The 21974-nt window shown below is 48.0% G+C and overlaps 1 protein-coding gene across 6 annotated transcripts in view; it reads left to right on the plus strand.

Moving 5' to 3' along the window:
- Positions 1-21974, plus strand: part of NDST2 (N-deacetylase and N-sulfotransferase 2) — a 137251-nt gene that overhangs the window by 106795 nt on the left and 8482 nt on the right. For all 6 annotated transcript variants that reach the window (XM_080401209.1, XM_080401213.1, XM_080401208.1 and 3 more), the window contains 7 exons: positions 4362-5760; positions 13122-13209; positions 13405-13559; positions 15062-15247; positions 15640-15768; positions 20848-21030; positions 21833-21929. In XM_080401209.1, coding sequence (XP_080257335.1) covers positions 4768-5760; positions 13122-13209; positions 13405-13559; positions 15062-15247; positions 15640-15768; positions 20848-21030; positions 21833-21929 — 1831 coding nt within the window. In that variant the 5' untranslated portion in view covers positions 4362-4767. The remainder of the gene's footprint in view (positions 1-4361; positions 5761-13121; positions 13210-13404; positions 13560-15061; positions 15248-15639; positions 15769-20847; positions 21031-21832; positions 21930-21974) is intronic.

The raw sequence follows: 21974 nt of genomic DNA on the forward strand, positions 1-21974 counted from the left end.
CTGATTTGGATAAGTGCTGGTCTTCAGCATTTGTTCTGATCCCTCACAATAATTTCCAAGCATTGGAAATATCTGGAGATCAGACATTAAAGCCACACAATTCTGGTAGTTATCTTCCTTTCGTATCGCATCAGTTGCTGTGTGGCTTAGCAGCTGATAATTCACAAAATGGTTTATGTTTCACATTAACGCTGTATATCACTAGGAAACAGAACATCTTAAGTTTTATAAAGCCTTTGTCTTAATGCTGGTGATCTGTGAGATAGCTGCCTTTACAGCTGATGCTCTGTGATCTCGCAAGGCTTTCCTGGCAGGACGGGAGCCTGCTGAGCCTGCGCCCTTGCACCGGTGAAACGCTCCATCCTTGCTGCCTGCTTGTGCTGCTGCCTCCTGCAATTTGCACTCGGGCGGTCCTGGCAGGAGTTCAGATTGGACCTTAATTTGTCTATAAGCTTGGGGGTTTGGGGGTTTGTGGTGTTAGATTCCAAGGAGTTTGACCTCAAAGGAGGACACAGGTATTTTCCTTGAAGAGGGAGCCATTTTCAGTGTGACTTCCACCCCCCTCCCCTTCTGTTTTTTTTTCCTCCAGTACAGATCTTTCTGGGCTTTGTGTTTTGGATATGGGTGGTTTCTGACAGCTCTCTCACCTTTTAATATAAATTTTAGTTGGTATACTTGTTTTGTTGGTTTTGGGTTTTTTTCCGTTTCATTTGAACCTGAACCAGCTGATGTGGTCCCCAAAGAGCTAAATGCATACAGTGCCAGCTGGCATGCCCTCTGGCTGTGAAGCCTTGTTAAAGAGATCGGAGCTGACAGATTCTTGAGCAGCAATCTGATACAGGCCTTTTTTTTTTTTTAATTTGTTTTTTTGAGCTCACCCATGTAACAAATGGGGGCTTGTTTGGGAGCTTCGCTAGAGGATTGAATGGAGTCATTGTTATCAAAACACTGCTGCGATTCAGAAGTGCCCAGCAAAGGGGGTTCCTCTCCCTCTTGCCCCTCAGCTGGGTGCTGCAGGTGTGGCAGCCCAGCTTAAACTCTGGTTTCATCCTTATTCTAGAGAATAATCCAGTTGTCTTGTGATTTTCATCTTTAAACTGATAACCAGGAAACTGAAGCTACAGCTCTTTGCAAAATAAAGACTCAGTTCCACGCTAAAAATGAAGTTGGAGAGGTGAGTGAGTGTAACCAGGGAAGAGAAGTGTTTTCAAGGTGGGTGTCTTGGGGGTAAAGAGTTGTAAAAGTAGGACAGTATTTAGCCAGGCTTTTGCATAGATCAGCATACTCTTGGATTTCTTACTGTTACTGTGGTGGTTGGATTACAAATTTGACCCCAGAAACACTTGCTTGGAAATTTCTGCAGGCAGCGCATGGGCTCCGGAGCTTTGAAGTCTCTCTTTATATTATTTTCTCCTGCAAAAACAACTTCTTGTCTACTACATGTTAAGACAGTGAACCTTTGAATCCAAAATAGTCTATAATTGTTCTGTTTTATCCAATGGAATTAAAAAGCAAAAGGATGTGAGCTATTTGGGAAGACACCAACTTGCAATTCTCAGTCTTTTCAGTCAAAATCGAGTATGTAGGAAGCTGAGTGGAATGTTTTATGTAAATTTGTTGCACAGGAGTAGAATGAAGACCAGTTCTCATAGCAGGCGATGTGCAATGGAGCTGTGTATGTATTGTCTTAGAGGGAATTCACCTTGTTAAAAAGGTAGAGCATGCATTATGTGTTTCTATCTAACCTCTCTGTGCTCTGCTGTGTTCTGCCTCCGCAGGCTCCTGCCTCTCTGCAGATCAATGCGACATTGGAGCTCTGAAGGTGGTAACATCGGGGTATTCCTTGCAGGGCCAGTGGGATGGGAAGGGCTCATTGCAGAGGTGTAAAAGTTATTTTCCTGGTTGCTTTTGCAAGGTGGCACGTGCTTTTGGGTACTGTGTTGATACGCTGGCAGTCCTAGTGTATCACGGGGACTAAACTTGGCTTGAACTGGAATTACAAACCATATCCTGCACTCAGTCCAGAGAGTCACGCGTTCAAAATCAGTTGTGACTTAAGTAACAAAACAAACAAACAAACAAAAAAAGACTATCTGAATTCTGTTTTTTACATCTTCCCATAATAAATTCTCCCCTTCTCTCTTTTGTACACTTTCCAATAAAAAGTTAACAGCATGTAGAGACGAAACTAAAAGATGACGGGTTGTCTTTGTAGAAGAAAACAGCTTATTGTCACTGAGCTGGATTTCCAAAGCCAGCTCTGTCATTACAGAGGGCCATTTGGGAATGGTGACTTGATCCATTTGGAGTCTGGGGAACAGAGATAATTCCGCCCCCAATCTTGATTCATCTGCTGCCTGGCAGTGTGACCTTCAATAAGATTGGCTGTGTCTCAGTTTCTCCAGTGGAAAATTATTTCTGTAATATACTTCACATGTACAGGCTAGAGCTATCCTGAAGACCTCATCGGGGCTAGGGTGTCATTGTGTGCCAGGCAAGCCGGTCCCTGCTCTGCTGAGCTTATAGCATAGAAATTATTTGAGGTAGTATTTAAGGACCATTGTAAGGCTTGTGTAAAGAGCACTCTTGACTCTTTTCCATCAGCCATCACAAAGCTACCAATATTTTATCTCTACATATAAAATCTGCTTGGGTTTTTTGTGGTTGGTTGGTTGGTTTGTTTGTTTGTGTGTTTGTTTTTGCTTCAAGCTGCACCAGCAGTTTGGAAAACAGCCTGGTGGGAGTCTTTGGAGTGGGACTTTTGGCCTCATCTGTAAACTGGTATTTTCCCTTAGCTCAGAAGGATTTTTTTCTGTTTAGTAATGCACGTGACAAAATAAGCATCTGTCTCGCAAGTAGTTTCTTTTCTGGTGGAGCAAGTTGTTAAAACCCTGACTTTGCTATATAAAACCATATGTCTGTCTGAAACTCATGGACAAAGTAGTCTTCCAAGACTCTGTTTTATCAAAGTGGCAGTAACAGAAAGGCTCAAAAACGGGAGGAAGGGAGAAAGGGTGAGGAACTGTTTTGGTAGTACTTTGTTATTGTTGCTCTTGTGCCTCCTGGTGCCGTAAGCTGTGCCAGCCAAGCAGGTGGTTGGAGGGACTGTACGTGGTGGAGCACGTGTCCGCAGGAGTGCGGGTGCGTGAGCAGAAAAGGCTTGGAGAGAAAAAAGGATTTTTTAACTTATACAGAGAGCTCTTTTTGGGCATGACTGACTTGGTGAGCAACATCTGGCATTCTGGGTGTCCTTGCACTGTACTGGGAGCAGCAGCAGGCGCTCCCCAAAACTGTGCCTGTACCCCAAGTAACCCACACCTGAGTGGTGTTGCTGTAGGTGCACCACGCTTCTGGTAAGGGAAACTACACAGTGATTTTTATTTTTAAACCAAGGAGCAATTTAGTTACTTTCCCTGGTGTTTATGTTTTATTTAGACGCCTTGGTGTTTGTTGGCTTTGTTGAGCATTTTATCTGGAAAAAATAACAACATATGGTGAAATAGCCTGCTGTCATAAACACAAAGCGGGAGGTGAGAGAGCTTCGTAACAAGAAGTTTTCACGTCTTTGAGACCAACCCAAATTTCCATCATGCTGTTGGTGATTTAAAACTGGCTTCTTGCTCTTTGGTGACGTATGAGGGAGGGTGAGGAAAGTTTCAGGAGATGTTTCCTCTCCACCTGCCACTGAATCAGTCAATAGGAGTTAGGTGTGCGGGGTATGGGCAGGCCATGCCCTGCCAGCTCCATGATGCCTGAGGGGACCATGCCTCTCCAGAGCCATGTTTTGAGAGCCCTGGAAGAACACAAGTTGCCAGGACAAGTGGGGTGGGAACCATGGAAGTTGGGAGCTGTGGGGCAAGGGAGCTGGTGGGAGGTTGAGGCATCGTGCTGGGTTTGGGACAGCCATATCCCAAGAGCCTAGGAAGTCGCTGGCAAGGACTTGGGCACATCATCAGTGTGAGAACAGGGCAAGACAGAGGATGTGAGGGCTCTCTCCTCTTCTTGTTAATTTTGAAATGCAGGCTAGAATAAAAGGGGTTCATGTTTTCTGTTGGGTGGCATGAAGAGGAGTGGAGGGAGGCCAGGTGCCCCGGCTCTGTTGGCTCTAGCGTGTGAGACTCTCACCCAAGGCAAGTGCTGAGTCCCTGTGTGCTGTCTGGACCTTTCTTCCAAAAGCCCTTACGATGGTTTTGCCAAGCTCCTGCATGAACGGCGTGCGTCACGTCCCAGGGAACAGGTCTGTCTCCTGTCAGGCGAGTGATGCTGCCCACCTCGCACCTGCTGATCCTGCCACTTCATCTCAAACCCATTAAATACCATGAATCCATACTGAGAATTGACTTTTTCTTTTTAAATTGCAGGATGCAAAGAGAAGGTGCCATCATGTGAATGCAAAACAGCTAAATGAGAAGCAGAACACCTGGGAAGGCTGAGCTGAAGCTGCTGGCGTGCAGGATGACAGACTGATTGGCTGTTGGAGACAAGATTCAGGGAACCTCACTCCTCCAGAAGACATTCCTGAGTGAGAGGAGGGGAACAGGAGGAAGCACACAAAGGAGTGATGGGAATTGAGGGCCATGGTTACTTGAGATAAATGGCAGATCCCTGGGAGTCTAGCCTGGTAGCTGTTTGCTTTCGCTTTGTCTCTCTCCGCAGCTGCTCTTTCTTCTTTGCGAGCTGCCGCTGGGTACTGCCACAGCAGCACTGGAGATCTCAAGAGCGAGGTGGGTGCAGAGTGTGAGGAGGGGGTGGGCAGCCCGCCTCACCATGATTCAGCTGTGGAAAGTAGTGCGGCACGTGCGACAGCTGGAGCTCCACAGATTGATCCTGCTGCTCATTGCCTTCAGCCTGATCTCCATGTGCATCCTGGCATACTACGTCACTAACAGTCCCAAAATCAAGGAACCGCCACCCCTGCCCTTCAGTGACTGCAGCAACCAGCACCGTGTCTTGATCCCACCGCAAGCCAGCTGGAGGCTCACGAAATCTGTGGACACCTCGCGCACAGACCCTGTGGTGCTAGTCTTTGTGGAGAGCATTTACTCCCAGCTGGGGCAGGAAATCGTGGCCATCCTGGAATCTAGCCGATTTAAATACAGGACAGAGATCGCCCCTGGCAAAGGGGATATGCCCACTCTGACAGACAAAGATAGAGGACGCTACGCTCTTATTATCTATGAGAACATCCTTAAATATGTGAACCTTGATGCTTGGAACCGAGAACTGCTGGACAAATACTGTGTAGAGTATGGGGTGGGGATTATAGGCTTTTTTAAAGCCAACGAGAACAGCCTGCTCAGTGCACAGCTCAAGGGTTTTCCCCTTTTCCTACATTCCAACTTGGGGCTGCGGGACTATCACATCAACCCTAGTGCTCCCCTGCTCTACGTCACCCGGGCGAATGAGGTGGAGCAGGGTCCCCTGCCGGGTGATGACTGGACTGTGTTCCAGTCAAACCACAGCACCTACGAGCCGGTGCTGTTGGCCAGCACGAAGTCCTCGGAGTCCATTCCTCACCTGGCCACCCACAAAGCGTTGCATGCCACGGTGGTGCAGGACCTAGGTCTGCATGACGGGATCCAGCGGGTTCTCTTCGGCAATAACCTCAATTTTTGGCTGCACAAACTCATTTTTGTGGATGCCATTGCCTACTTGACTGGCAAGCGCCTCTGTCTCACACTTGATCGCTATATCCTCGTCGACATTGATGATATATTTGTGGGAAAAGAGGGGACTCGCATGAAGGTGTCTGATGTAGAGGTAAAATCCCGAGAATAACTGCAGGCTCCAGACAGATTTCTAGGGTGTGTGGTATGCCAGGAAAGTCAAGGATGTGTTTAATTGGAGAGGAAGTTGATTGCTGCAGTTGTTCCTATCTGAAACAGAAGTAGCGTGCAAAGCTGTTGAGACACCATATGTGATGCTCTCAACAGTTTTTCAGTTTTCGATGGAGCATTTTTCATTCTGGGACCTGGAGGTGTCCTCTCTGAGTTTAAGAGGAGGATGCCTGTGGTGGTCTATCCCATCTCCTCCTTAACACAGGGAACAGGCATATGCAGTTTTCTTCTGTCCAGCTATCTGTAGCTGTAAACTCTGCCTCTCAAAAGGAAAAGGCAAGTTGTGTTAGGATAGAATAGAAAAGCTGTATTTATTATATTATTATTTATTTTTTTAAAACTGTATATATTATATTGCCAAACTGTAGGCCAGTCCATGCAGTGTAAACAACTAGTCTGCGTTTTAGCCGTCTAGCTTTTCAGGACATAAACAAATGGGGAAAAGAAACACCCCTCGTTACACCCCTCTCATATCCTCAACCAGCAACCGCCATCCCTGGGCAGAGAATATCCAAACGTTTACCACAGGGCAAAGCGCTCAGACCAAGCCTTCATAAGAACTGGCTCTGTGGCCTCACAACTGGGAAAGAGAGATGCTATCTTAGTGGTTTGCTTTCCTTGGCAGTTCCTTGAGTAATGCCGTGACCTAGTAGGAAAGGATATGGGAAGGGCACAGAGAGAGATTCTGGGGGGAAGAGGGAAGAGAGACAGGCAAAGGAGAAAACAAGTAGGAAGAAGGTTAGAAACTAAGTGCCCCTTCTGATTGTCTGTGTTCTTGAAAGCACGTGATGAAGCGTTCTCCTCAGTCAGTGATATGTGTGCATATGCTGCCTTGTGGGGAGCCAAGGACTTGCCTGCGTACCTTCCCCATCAGTTCTGGTCTGTAGCTTTTGGGGCAGGTGCATTGCCTGTTTCTTCAGGCATGCCGAGGCTGTTCCCAGAGCCGTAAGACCCCAGGCCTTTCACCTGGGATTCCCGTTTAGCACTTGCCCTAAGATGGATGGAGGAGCTCCTGGATAGAGTCCCCTGGGCACCAGCCCCAGTGACAGTAAGCCTGCAACAGCAGCCGCCTTAGCATGTTTCCCAGACAACTTCAAGCGAAGCAGGCTTTAACCTTTCGTCTAAGGGCACAGAGCATTTGAGGCACAGGTAGAGAACAAAATACTGTGGTACACAAATGTTCCCTTGCCTGACCCACACCTCACCCCATACGTGTTCCCAAGAGCACTCTTCCACCTCACTAGGAGACTTACCACCTTTTCTGTGTGTTTTATGCATCCATGCAAGGCATATCTTAGTTCATCTTTGTTTTTCAGGTCTCTGAGATTCTAAATTCTGCTTCTGATTCCAAGTTTAGCTTGGGGGGAAAGAAACCCTTGCATTCTGTTTGGAGCTAGCTTATCTTTTCAGTTCATTTGTAGCTGTGTGCCTGAAGCAGCTCTAACTGCATGCCATTTTTTATTTTACTTGCTTCATTCCTTAGTAATTCTTCAGAGCCACCTTTGACCATAAGTCTCTAAGCAAACAGGTATAGAAGTGTTTCCAAGCAGAGGTATAGAAAGATGGAGCAGCTGTATGTAATACTTAAAAGAAAATGCTAAAATTGTCTTCATTTCACTGCAGTGTCCTTGTGTTTTGAGATGCTGAAATACTCTGAAAGTTGGTTTGGGGTTGGTTTTTGGTTTTTTTGTTGTCTGTTTGTTTTTGGAGGATCACAATCCTATCTTGGTCGTAAGCAGGCCCTGCACCTTCTAGTCCAAACTGGCAGGGATTCTCAGCTCTGTAGTGTTTGGACAGGTTACATACCCGTGGGAGAAAACAGGAGATAGGTGGCCAAAGCTCCTGGAAACAAAGGCTGCTCTAGTGATATTAAAAACAAACCCAGACAAGATAATTCCAAAAGATGCTTTGTTTGGGTTTTAACAGGTTGAAATGGAGGAATAATCTGTGATCAGTAAGCAGAGAATTCGGGCAAAGCAGATAAAACCCAGATTTATCCATTTAAAAGAAGCTCTCTGATTGCAGAGCCACGAGAGGTTAATGAATTTTTATTTTTTAAAAGCGAGAAATAACTACATGGATTTGTTGATAGCCTCTCGCCATGGGGAGAGAAGGGGATATAATAGTGACAGAACAGCTGGCATTTTCTGTGGCCTTTTATATGAAAGCTCTGTTTCAGGGCTGTTATCTCAACACACAGCTCCTTATCTTAAAGCTTAGATTACAGTGGTCAGGGTAGCGGTTTGAAGATTGGATGTTGTCTGAGGGTGTAAAATTGACTCTGCTGTCCCAGTGAGCCTGTTTGTCATATGCAGGTCCATGTTCAGAGAGCTGCCCAGACCAAGTGGCGATTAAAAGAAATGCTGAATATAATTTGTTCAAATGTGTGCCCATGATAGAATTCCTGAGAGGAGAAATATTTTTATTTGTGACACTTAAAGGACAGCTGAAATAGCTTTCTTCTTCTAACACGGAAAAAAAGGAATTGTGCTTGCTTTCACTTTAAAGATGATAACCCTGGAGTTTCTCTTTCTGCTGAAGGGCTGCAGCAGGAGCTTGCAGTCCTCAATTGGAGTGAAACAGTTGGAAGTTGCATAAGGAAAATGTTTCTCCCTTGTAAAGTTTATCACATACTAGCTGCACATAATTAATGAAACAAAATCTCAGAATCCCTTCTTTTCTCAATTATTCCACATTCAGTCTCTTTCAAGATCAAAATCCTCAGAATTTACCAAACCTCCGTGGAACTGGCCAACACAGACAAGCCGTTTCTAATGCACAAGGATCGGGCTTTTATGATCCTTCCTGGTCGTCTTTAGGTATAAGGAAAGAAGATTAAGTAGATGAGGTTTTGCCTCTTTTGCTGGTAATCTCTACGAGGGCGTAAGTAGCAAGCAGTTGTTGCTGGCAAGTCTGAGAGCAGGCTAAGTGAAAAGGCAGGACAGCCATTTCATTTTGGGGTATGAATGAGAAGGGTGGAAGAGAGAGAATTTAGTGAGGGTGGCTGTCAGCCAGCTTGTGTCTTTCTAAATTGTAGAGGATGATCTTACCAGAAATGAAAATACTCAGCAGTTTCTAACTCCCCGATTCTAACACCGTGGGGGAGATACAAATGCCGGTACCATGAATGCTTTCCCTTTTGGCAGCACTGTTTGAGCTCTGCCAGTGCTACTGCTCCCTGAGAGAACGGTGAGCAAATCCTCCTCAGAGTGTGCTGCCTAGCGTCCGCAGGGCAGTTCCTATGAAGAAGGTATTTCTGCAGCACATTCCTCGTGCTTTGCATGAGCGTTTGAGAAGGGGCTGTCAAGGCACTCTGCTTTCTTCCTCCATGTTCTATCATCTGTTTCTCTTCATTTGTCCATGCACTCTTTTCCAGACTCCTGGTATCCTCTCTTCCCAGCTTCTGACTCTCAACCTTATTTCCCTCCTTTATTTTTGCCTCTTTTTAGCGGGACCTGAGATAGGGGAGGTAATATTTGGGGTTTGTCTGGAACAGCTAAAATCTCTGCAAACACTTTTGGCAGTTAAAAATTTCATGGCTAAAAAAGCAGAGTTGCATGCCGGTTTAGCTCCACGCTACTGCGGTGCCGAGGACATTGTGCTGTCGTAGAGGAGGATTAGAAGCAACCTCAAGAGGGTACAGTCAGAGTGCTGTGGCTTCCCCTGATGTTTTCCTTGCTTTTGGACTTTTAACCCCATTGAGAGGGTTTTTGTCTCTAACTGGATGGCATCAAGAGCTCGTAGGTGAGTACATCTTTGCAGATCCGTCAGTGAGATCACATCTAATTTTCTGATGTCCTGCAACAAAAGACAATTTTAAACTTTTTTCCCCTAAAGTTTGCTTAGAAGTAAATATTTATCATAATTTGAGATTATAGAAAAGCCTTTTTAAAGTGATGAGCATCAAACATCAGACTGCAGCTTGGACCTTTTTTGCATTCAGTCCAGCAGTGTGCATCGGGACGCCAGTGTCCGTCACCGGGGCCCGAGCACGGCTACCCCAAGGAAGCACTAAAGGCCTCCAAAAGGTCCGTCAGGTGCGGAGGATGGTCTCTGATAGACTGTGACAGGCGTGAAGCGGGTCTGGCCTTGATGTGGCTTGTGAGTTCTGGTGGCCAGTGGTGGGAATCTCCTGGAGACCCCATCGGTGCCTTCCCGGGGGGAGCCTTGCTGAGCTTCCAACAGGGAGCGGAGCCGGGGAGGGGCCTTGGGCTAGCTGGCACGCTTGGCTGCATTGGGGAAGGATTTTTGGAATGGAAGATAGTTAGAAAATATAAACCAGAAATACTTGAAGGGATTAGAGGGGCAGTTTTTTAGAAGAAGCTTTGCCTTTTAGAGATAAGGGTAGCTAAAATGCTAGCCTTCTGTCCTGTACCCCGTCAGCAGCTAAATTTCTTAAAATATGCACATGAAGATCTGTTTGCATCTGGTTAGCTATTTTATATCTTAATGGGTAGCCTACGCCACATTTCTTGACTGCCTTTCGTTTAAGAATCTCAGGGCATATTACGGATATAAACGAAATGCCACTTGAGTCACCTGTAAGATACTGGTGGTGCTGCCATACTCATCCTACTTTATGAAAGAGCAAGAGAGTGCAGAGGTGCCGGAGCAGGGAGAAGGGCCATCTTCCCGGCCCATTCCCACGTCTGTGTTGTCTCACCTTACTACAGCTCACAGACCTCCTTGAACCAGTGTGCTAGGGAACAGCAAACGCAGAATTTGTTTAAACAAATTTCCAGATATTTTACTTGACACCTTTAGTCTCTCATCTCCTGTGCAGGAGAAAGACACTTGTTCAGACCTGTGCCGTGCCACCGTATGGATGTGGCTGTGAAAAGGAGCCAGCATCGGCAGAGGGATGGCATGCGATTAGCTTCAGCATTTCTGCCCCCCCCCCGTTTCTCCCTGGTCCCTCCCTGGACACAAAGGATTGCTGCCTGCTGGAGCAGGGCTTTTTGGGATTTATCATCAGACAGATGTGTCGTCATGGTAACACCAGCCAGGCTTTAAATCTCCCTCTGTGCAGGGGAATGCTAAGCCTCTTAACCACTGTCTTTCCTCCCACCACCTTCCTACCCGAGCCTGAGGAACTGGATGTGCCTTTCAGGGCAGCAGAGAGAAGCGGTGAGGCTCGGGACAGCTCTGGAGACGAGGGTGGCAGTTTCCTCTCAAAGATACCGGGCAATGTGGTCAAGGTTTTGGTCCCAAATGTGATGTGGTGTTGTCATCCAGCTGGGCAGACAGCTGCTTCTCTGTGGAGAGACGCACAGCCCTTTGCCTCGCTCCCTGATGTGTGGGATGAATCCCTGTGTCTTACGGGGTTACGTGAGGGGACTTGACCTCCCATGCCTGGTCTGGATCTTCTGCAGCAAAGGAGGCTTCAGCCAGCAGTGCTGCTCACATGCCACCTTCTAAAAGCACTGGCTGGGTTTGTGACAGGTTCTGGAGATGTCGTGTGCCATATGTATCTCTAAATATTACTGCTGGATGGGCGTGTGGCCATGGAGGAGCTGGGATCTTTGAAATCTGACCCAGACTGCATTTGATATCACTGTTGTGTGGACATGGGGGAGGAAGAAGCAATTAGGTCTGTCTCTAGGGAAAAGCCCGAAGGATTGGTTCCCTCAGATAGAGCGCTGAGAGCATCTGCAGCGCCGCAGGAATAATCCGTCTGCTCTTCCCACCTTGCTGTGTGTGAGAGGTCATGGGCTGCCTGCCTTGGGAGTAAAACCGCTCAGCTGCTTTGCCCCAGGATACACTCGCAGTGGCTGGGTGATTGAAGTAAATTACAGAAGTCATCATTTTTACATTGGGTGATGATTGGTGTTTGGTCAACACCGTTTTGAAATACGAGTGATGGCAGTGATTTGTCAGGGTATCCTTAAGCAGTAGGTGTCGAGGCGGGTCTCTCCGCTGAATGAGGGTCTGCCTTGGCGAACAGACCCACCACCAAGGGAGCGGAGTGCCTAAACAGCACCTGTAGAGTGTGAGCCACGCTGAAGGCAGCATTGTAGCGTTCCTTTGTGCTCCTTGGGGCTGGGGAAGGGCTGCCGATGCAGAAGGATCTGCCACCTGCCTGCACGGTTTGAGAAGCCTGCATGCTGTGCCCGGTGTTACATGCCAGGTTGCTTGTCTGTTTGCATCTAGCCCAGGTCTGCTGTCAAGAGGTCATCACCTTCACCTTGGTGCAGCCACTGAGCCGCTGCTTTCTTAGGAAAGCTTTTAAAATCTAAATAACTGCCTGGGCAAGGAGCACTCTGTCCCCTGCCAGCAGCCCTCCTGCCAGCTCCCTGTTTGATTAAGAACTTCTCCCATAGGAGCTGCCCCAAAGACACTTTCCCTGAAGCGTGCCAGTAGCAGCACAGCATGCATCTCAGGGCTTCTGTCTTTTTATTGTTTTCCAGCAGAAGAGATTTGACTGCAATTAGTTTGTATCTTACTTGTCTGTGGCATACTGAGCCTCTGGGCTTGTTTGGGTTTTTTTTCTGTCAAGGCTGCCTGCTGTCTTACTCTGTAACACTGCTGGACCTTGGGGTTTGTGGCACAAGGCTCCTTCCCTTTAGCTATAGCAATTAATCTGGACATTTAAAGCAGGGACAAGTGCAAGAGAGAACCAGTAGGAGACACGATGACTGTGAATGTCAGTTCCCCCAAGTTTTTTTCCAGAATCTAGGAAACTTCCCTGCTACAAAATTATTTTGGTGCTTTCAAGGGACACAAAGCCCAGGGTACCTCCCTACCAAGGCAGGATTCTTTGCTTGGGTAGTTCTGCAAATCCACCTTTTCGTTCTAAGTAAAAACCCCCTCCCTTTGGATCACTTAGGTTTTGTTCACAATATTGACTAATCTTCCACTGTGCACCATGTGCTGCCCCATCCTCCTTTTTGTTAACACCTAGGCTCAGAGAAAGGGCAGATGTTTGATGGCAAAGTCCCAACCAACACAGGATGGGAAGGGAGCCTTCAGGTTGAACCTGGAAAGAGTAAGGGATCTGTTGCATGAAAGTGAGATTTGTGTCCCTTTGCCTTAGCGCAGAAGCCCTGGGTGGAGAGCATCATCTGGCTGTGGTTTTAAAAAGGCATCATTTAGTGTACAGCAGGACTACTTCAAGTAAAGGCTGTGTATGTGGAGCACTTGGCTACCTTGCTTTATCCACAGGCAGCGATGCCTTAGTCCCGTCCCCTGATGCATCTTCACACTGCGCTGGGCACCAGTAGAGCACTGGGAGACGTTACAGAGCAACTGACTATGAACATTTCTTTTTTTCTTTCATTCAAACAGGCTTTACTGAGCACCCAGAATAAGCTGAGAACTCTAGTCCCAAACTTCACCTTCAACCTGGGCTTCTCAGGGAAATTCTACCACACAGGTAAGCCCCTGGCACCCCCGTGTCCTGGCGCCTGTGTATGGCCCCTGCGTTCAGGTGCGTCTGCGCGTGTAACGCGTTAGAGAGCCTGGTGCTCTGACGGAACGGTGCGGCACTGCAGGGGATTAGCCACTGCTTTGAAACACTGAGCCCCTCTGCTGCCATTTGTTTTTGCACTTCCCTTCCTGCTCTCTCTAGGTACAGATGAGGAAGATGAAGGGGATGACATGCTGCTCAAACACAGGAAGGAGTTCTGGTGGTTCCCTCACATGTGGAGTCACATGCAGCCTCATCTTTTCCACAACGTCACCGTGCTGGCCGAGCAGATGAAGCTCAACAAACAGTTTGCTGTGGTAAGGGGGCATCGCAGTTTGTTTACTTTACTGACCCTTAAACATTCTTCCTCTGGAATCGCTTTTCTGACCCCGCTGAACCCAAACACTTGCCTAGTAACTTAGCTGTGTGTAAGGAAGGCAGTTGTGAAAGTTTAAATTGGAGGTGGCTCCTGCTGCCCGCAGCCCAGAGGCGGGGGCGGCGCGTGGCTCGGTGCAGGGGGAGCCTGGCCTGGCACCTGCATGGCCCCAGGCAGCTCCGCTGCCTTCCAGGGTGCAAATCCCAAGGCTCTTGTTTGCTGAGGTGTGAACTTGTAGCATTACCATCCAAATCCAATTAATTTACAAACTCTGGCAGGGAGAAAGCATTTCCTTTTCCATCCTTATTCACTGTGGGTTTGTGAGGAAGTCAGCCTGGTTGGTAGTATGAAATGTGCTGTGTGCTAACAGCCCTGCTTCTGGCCTCTCCAGACAATGCTGAAGGAAATTACTTATCTGGGAAGTGCAGGGGAAATTCCCTCAGTTTTGGCAGAGGAGGGGGAAGCCTTGAACATCCTGCACTGCTGGAACAATGTCTGTCTGATGCTTACAGCCCAGAGTTGAGTATAGCATACGTGTTTCTCTGAGAAGTGTCCTCCTCACCTCTGGTTTGGTTCTTTTGATGGTAATCCCCTTGGGAATAGCAGGCTGCTGTCTTGTGTTCCCATGAAACACGCACATTAGGAACAATCTTGAATTCAGAGCACAGTTGCAGTATTATAGAAACAATTTAGGCTCCTCCTTTTCCTGGTTAATCAACAGTGCAGTCTTTTGCAAAGAGAGACAAAGCACAGAACACAATTACACGTATTTAACGTAAAACAGGCTAGCAGCGAGAAGGAGAAGGTTATTGCTTCATTTGGGAGCTCTGGTTTTATTGTACACCACCAGGGCAGAGCTGTCATCATTCATATTGTTACCGGAACCACACAGTGGAATTATAACCCATGAAATTCAGACATTTCTGTCGTTTTAGTATAGCTCCAGGCCCCGTATCTTCACCCTCAATAGCCTCTTGCTTCACACCTGCTTTTCTTTGAATTGCTAGGGACAAGACAGATCCCAGTCATCGTCTTCCTTTCCTTCTATATCAGTTAAGGAAATTTTGTTTTCCTCCTCTAGTGACTCGGACCTAGACGTAGCGGGAGTGAGATATGCCACTTAACAGCATTGATTAGTTCGTAGCAACCAAGGAGCGTGACCTGAGGCTTGTGAATTAATCTGATTTGTCACACCTGCGAGCTACAGGACTGTTCTTCCAGCAGCTGTTACCAGTGCTGAACGTCCTTGCTGGTACAGAATCGCCCTTCTATTTCTGTGGACGCATAAAACAAGAAGTACAAGCAGCATTTCAGGTTTCCCAATCCAGAGAGTTTTCATGTTACTCTATCACCTTGCCCCACTTGAAGTCCATTGCTAAATATGATCCTTATTAAGGACATTAATCAAATATTTGGTGATCAAGCTGCGTATTCTGCTTCTAGGAGCATGGGATTCCCACAGACTTGGGCTATGCTGTAGCCCCCCATCACTCTGGTGTTTATCCTGTCCACACACAACTCTATGAGGCATGGAAGTCCGTTTGGAGCATCCAAGTAACAAGCACAGAGGAATACCCACACCTGCGGCCTGCCCGGTACCGGCGGGGATTCATCCATAACGGAATCATGGTGAGCAGAGCCTAATTCCCTGCCCAAGGGACAGTCTCCTAGTGACCTGCATCAGAGATATTAATACCACCAGTGTTTCCAAAATCATTAAGTCAAGGAAAGAGAAAAAAAAAAACGGGCTAGAGCCAGTTTCTGTGTTTCTCAGTGCAGTTCAGAGCTCAGTACTGAATGGAGAGCAAACCCAAGCACAAGGCTAAACTGAGATCCCTCTGACTTGTTTGCACTGTGATGAGTAAATGGTTGGGAGGAATATCAAGAAGGTCCTCTGAACCCATATTGCTTATGTGTGTTACTCTTTGTATTGATCCACAGAGTGCTGCTTTGACACATTCACGTGTAGATTCTGTTGCATCTGCCCCTTATCTAACTTTGCTTTTCTCTGATATTGCCAGGTTCTGCCTCGACAGACATGTGGTCTTTTTACTCACACTATCTTCTATAATGAGTATCCCGGTGGCTCAAAGGAGTTGGACAAGAGCATTCGTGGTGGTGAACTCTTCCTTACGGTGCTCCTGAATCCAGTAAGCCCATTTGAAAGGAGGGGAATCGGGGCACGGGTGCAGCTTACGTGTCTGATGTGGAAAAGGACTAGATCTTGTGGGAGATCTGGTATAACCACTCGTCACGGTGTGGGTATCTCCAGCGTGATGCTAAGGAGGTGTGAAAAAGAGGGCCAAGGAAGTACTTGCTAGTTAATGCTGCTTTGCTTTACGCACTGCCAAGGAAGCATCACTATTGAGTGTTGACAAGTGTAACACTCCACAGATAGAAACCAGCCAGGGTGACGTGCGGAGCGTGGCCCGAGGTAGAGTGGGTGTTACCTAGGCTGCTGTATCTTCGTGAATCAGAAGTGAGATGTGCCTTGGCTCCTTCTGTTCCACACACATCTGCTGCCTGTTGGCTTCTCCCCTGGCTCACTGATGAGTTTTGTTCATGGTAATCACTTTCTCCGGGCTTCCGTTACGAAGTGTTTTCCCCTTTTTTTCAATTATACACTTGAAACCATTTCTGCGTGCTTTTTTGGTGATGTAGCTGTCACCACCCTAAGGCATTTTTGGGGGATCTTGGTCTGATACAGGTGTTTCTTTCTTCCTTTCAGTACTTGACAGTTCCATCAAGCCACCAGGCTAACACAGTACCTTCAACACCGTGCGGTCCCTTTCCAGTTCTTAGACAGGGATGGCAAATCACAGGAGTTTCTCACTTCCCATTGAAGCTGAGAAGACGAACTTAGGTGGTAAGAGACACAGAAAAAACCAGTCATTTTTAGAAAATCCTGAACGTATAGAATTAGGAGACGAAGCTTCGTAGCTCTCTCCAACCACAGGTCACGCTCCCTGACATTCCTGCTTGTTGGCTGCAGCAGGAAGCCACGCTGCTCATCTTGATCATACGGGAACTTTCTTAATTCCCCATGTGGATTTGTTTCTCAGTGAAGCTGCTTTGGCACCTGCTGTCCTTCCTGTCTCTGAATGGGCATGGCCCTGCCAGGCTGAGATAGCGATTTTAGAATGTCTACCTCTGGAGCCACTCCTGAATATAATGATGTTTAATCTCTTCTTTTCTTACGACTTCCAAATTTCTAACTTCCTACTTCTCCTTCACACATCTTTCCCACCAGTGCCTGAGCGTGGGCAAGGAGCCATGCGAGCAGATCTGAGAGAAAGTAGGTTCTTTCTGACTAGAGTCACTGGAGTACTGGTCCCAGTCACTGAGCACCTGTTCGTGGGATTTGTTGTGTAACGTCAGTGACTTTGCTCACCGTGATGTTTTCCTTCATTCCTCCTCCTTTTGCATCTTGATTGCAGGGTTGAATACCAGCTTTAGCCACTTTTGGTTGGGGCTGTAGAGGCTCAGTGAATCAGAAAATCAAGCTTTTTCCCCTCAGTGAGCTTGATTTCGTTTCTTGTTTCTTCCTTTTCCTAGTGTTTAGTGCCTCTTCACTCCTAGGAGCAGAACTGTGGTAGTGAAGAGACCCTTGCAACGTGCACTGGGTGCATCACACAGGCAGGCTGTAGTTTACACACAGGCAGGCTGTAGTTTACACACAGGCAGGCTGTAGTTTACAAACAGCCCCTGTGTTTCTGAAGGTTAGCCTGCGGCGGCTCTGGCTTGGTGTGCAACCTGCGGAAGGTATGGGGCTGACAGCCCTGAAGGCTGTGGGTGTTCTTACTTCCAGGTCTGGGAGCCAAACTTCTGTCCTGGAGATCTGGAAGCCAGCCCTCTGTCCTGTCACCTGAGATGGTATTTTTACCTTTACACACAACAGGCAAATCTACCTGCTTAACAGAAGTCTGTAGTAAGGAGGCGGCTATTCCTTGCATTATGTATGGAGTGATCAGTCTGATGGAAAGGAACCGCCTTGTTCTCTGTGGCCATTGCTTTTCTGAGCTTCAGTTTCCCTATGTTGGGTGAATTCCACCTTGTCCCGCTTCATAATTGTCAGATCTTAAAGAATGCCTGCAGAAATAGCCACTGTGAAACTTAGAGCTCTATGTTTCTCTTGGAAAACCAGTTGCCAGACTGTAACCCAGAGATCACTGCTGGTCTAGGAGGCTGTGGCAAGGAGTTCATAGAAACAGTTTCTAGAGCTACCCATTAAAATTCACTGATAAGCATGCGATGATTGAAGCAGCTGGCAGTGATCTGCGACCCAAAAGTTTGGGAAGATTGGCCTGGGGTACAGGATGAACTTACTTGCAAGATTTACTGTTGGCTTTTCGTGGTGACTTTTAAAACACTTTCAGGTCCCTTCACATGTTTCCAATGTTTACACTTCTGCTTCCTTTTGGCAGTAGAGCATTTCTCTCTCTGTCAGCAGTGCAGTGCTGTGCTCTAAGCTCCTCTTCATTGCTCGTGTTTGCACAGCGACTCAGACCCTTGCATTCCTCCTCTCACTGATAGAGCCATCTCACGGACCTGATGGGAAGCTGGCCGGCCCCGTGGCCCCAGCAGTGATCCGTAGCGGGCTTGGGCCAGGCGCTTTCAGTCCTTTTTGGTGCTTCCAGCCCGCCTTGAGTGGATCTACACACGCAGGAGTCTCCGAGCCTGTATGCGTGTGATTAACTCCACAGTGCAAACAGAAGATGTTTGAGCTTCTGATGTCAGGAAGGAGAATAGCTGTGGGTTCTTGGCAGACAGGCTGTGCACTGCTCACACCACGCAGGCAGCTTACTGCTGCGCCCGCAGCTGCTTGTTAGGTGCTGCAAGGATGCTCGTACCCTCCTGTTTCTGTCTTCTGGGGTCTCTGTGACCTTTTCTCTCATCTTTCCTCAGTGTGAAGGAAGGGAAAATCATGGCGTGCTGACAGTGGAAGGGAGGGGGAGAGGAGGCTGTTGTTATTACCAAGCCAGTCCCCAGAGTCACTGGGTGGGGATGGGAGAGAGCGAGAGAAGGGGCTTGAGTGTAGCTTATGTCAGAAGCAGTGCTCGGAGCTGTTTTGGCAGCAGTAGCTGTGACAAGGCAGAGCGAGCTGCCAGGCCTCGTTAAACAGTGCGTGTGTGTTACGGGACGTGACTGCATGCTCAGAAGTACTGGAAAATGGCTCTTGGCTTCTCCATCCAGTTCCTTGGGACTGTTTGCAGGTGACAGCATTACCTGTGTGAGCCATTTCACCCAACATAGTCAAGTCTTGAAATGCAGTTGCTAACATGGATCACGTGTGGGCTTTTTTCATTCTGGAAGTCTTGAAGGAGCCCCAGGTGGGGACCTGTGTCCTCCCTGCTACCGTACTTGGTTTGTGCCAGTGTAACATCAGTGTAACGAAGCCAGGCGCTTCATGCAGCAGATTTTTCCTCTAAATGTTTTGCTACCAAGTCAAAGGGCTGAGCCACCCTTTGCTGTCACACCACCTTCCCAGTGCCTCCCAGAAACGGGCAAAATAGGAGATGCATCCTTTTGCTGCCTCACGTGCTCCGTGACGTGGCCCTGCAATTACACAGATCTTTCTGCCCTTTGCTCCATGTTGTATTTAGCACATCCTTTTTGCACAACAGCAGCAAGCACTCACTGCTCTTTGAAGTGTAGGTGCCAGAGCCTGGCACGGCCTCTTTGTCAGCTCAGTGGGAAACCACAAGGGAAAATCTCACAGGCAGAGAAACGTGATAAATCTGTAATTCCACTTACATTCTGTGTGTCCCAGAGTCCTACCGCTGCTTTCTGTTGCCTACCCAAAGACCCTGGGGTGTGAGCACCTTATGGACAGGCTCAAATTAATTTCACAACATCTTGGGGATGGCTCAGGTATGAACAGCTACTCTCTGTCAGTACCTTCCACCACACTGAGACTGGTCCATGGTGACACCGGGCAGAAAACTGAATTCAGACCTCCTGAGTGCCAGCAAATGTCTTCATCCCAAGACCATCCTGCTCCCCTCTTTTGCTCTTCCCCTACTGTGAGTGGGAAAGCCATTCCTGCCCCCTGCCAGGGAAGCCTTTTGTTGCCTGCTGACCTTACCTGGCATCACCAGGATTCAGCCCTGAACTGTGCTGCAGTGGGTGCCCCTACTGCACATGAGGTTCCTTCCACTCCCTGCACTAGCAGACACGGGGTGGGGAGTCCGAAATCATCCCTGTAGTCATTCTTCCAGTGGTCTTAGTGTTCTGCTTCTGTTTTGCTAAATTGTAGCCTCGCTGCAGTTTGTGCCTGGCAAAGTGCCGTTGTGTTACAGGCACTGGGATGCCCAGTTCCATGGGAGCTGTCAAAGCCACACACCAGAGTCAAGCTGACAGCAGGCTTTTGCACTCTTTTCTCCAGAAGTTAAAATACTGAAAAACAGATTAGAGAGAAACGTATCTGCTTGAGGGAGGAGATGGCTTGGCAAGGCAGAGATAACACACAGCTCCTGCACACTGCAGTGCTGGGGGGGCTCCCATGGGTGCCACTTTGCCCAAGGGTTTACATCCTCAGGCTTGGCAGGGCACGTTTCAGGGGCTGCCTGTGCTGGAGCTAAAGCCTCATCAGCTGGTGTCTGCTCCTAGTGCAGTGTCTCTTTGCAGTCCCTGTTTGGATCCCCAGGTACGCTTGTTTGTATTTTCAAGTGTGAATTGCCAGTTGTTGCTTTACACTTGAGGTGCCAGCTCCAAAGTGAATGACAGCCGACAGGCTGTGGGCCTAAAAATACCTGCTGTGGAAGGTGCCCCTTGCGCTGCCGTGCCCCAGCCTGCTGCCCTGGCACTGCTGCTGGAGGAGCTGCCCTGGCTGTGCCGGGGGGGGAGCCTCTTGCTCTCCCAGGACAGAGGAGTTGCAAGGTTTTGACTAGGAGGGACTCACTGACTAACCCTTGGTCCCATAAATGTCCCAAAGCCACCTGAATGGGATTTTGAAACTGTTCTGGACTCGCATATGGGGCTCAGTTATCACCCTACCACCGTTCCCGGGGGTTGCTGAGAGGTGTGTGTCCCTCCTCTCCCGAGTTCCCCCTGTCTCGCAAGGGCTACATCCTTCTGTTTTTCATCAAAGCAGCGCTGTATCCTGGCAGATGGACGTTCATCAGGGCAGTCTGAGATGTGAATGGCCTCTTGCTGACAGCACAGTCCAGCTAGGAGGAAACAGTACTGTTACCTGATTTATGAGTATCCCACATCTTTCCTGTTTTCAGATCAGCATCTTCATGACCCACCTGTCTAACTATGGGAATGACCGCCTGGGATTGTACACTTTCGAGAGCCTGGTCAAGTTTGTGCAGTGCTGGACCAACCTTCGCCTGCAAACATTACCCCCTGTCCAACTTGCAAAGAAGTACTTCGAAATCTTTCCGCAGGAGAAGAATCCCTTGTGGCAGGTGAGAAGGCAGCTTTAACTGCTTCTAGTGGTTTTCCAAGAACTGGAGAATGTGAAGTGCGGCAAGGCTGCTGCTGGAGGGCACGGAGGGGTGGTGCATAAAGCTTTTATGTTTAACTTTTGTGGCTTGAGGCTGCAAGTGGCAAATCGCAGGGTGAAAGGGATGGGGAGGAGGAGCAGTAGGACACAGTCAGGTGTGAGCATAGGGACAGGGATGGCTGTCATAAGTGACTGGGGGGCAGGCTTGCGGGTGTTTGGGTCATTAAAGGGCTTATATTAGAGCAAGCCGCTGTGAAATGTTACGTGTGCGAGGAAGAACCCTGTTTGTTGCTAGAGGAGCTTGCAAGCATGTTAATGTGATTAATCTTAAAGTAATTTCACACCGCAGAATTCATGTTCATTAAACAAAAACATGCTTATTCCATTTTATCCCGGTGCCACAGCTCTCTGCATGGTAATGAGCAGATGAAATTAACTGAAGGTGATAGAGTTGTCTGTCTGCCAGAAGTTCACAGATGCTGAGCTATACTATCGTGATGGCCCAGCCCAGCGTGGCTACACAGGGCAAGGCCTGTGGTTAACGCTCTCAGAGGGATGTTGGCTCCCGTGTCGCTTAAGAGCTTTTGAAAACATTCCCCCATGTTTTTACTTAACTCTTCTTGATGCCTGGCAGAGCAGCAGTGTGGCTGAGAGTTGTTCTTCATATGCTAATTGCATCTTCCCAAGAGGACTGGCCTTCTAGCTTTTCTGCCCCTTCCCATTAGCTCCTGTGGTAATGCTTAATCCTGTCCCTTGTGCTGCAGAACCCCTGTGATGATAAGAGGCACAAGGATATCTGGTCCAAAGAGAAGACATGTGATCGACTCCCCAAGTTCCTCATTGTGGGACCTCAGAAAACTGGTAATGTGAATGCTTTATCTAAAGATAGATTGCAGTTTCCATCTC

This window comes from Falco punctatus, assembly GCF_963210335.1.
Source record: "Falco punctatus genome assembly, chromosome: 9".
Lineage (NCBI taxonomy): Eukaryota > Metazoa > Chordata > Aves > Falconiformes > Falconidae > Falco > Falco punctatus.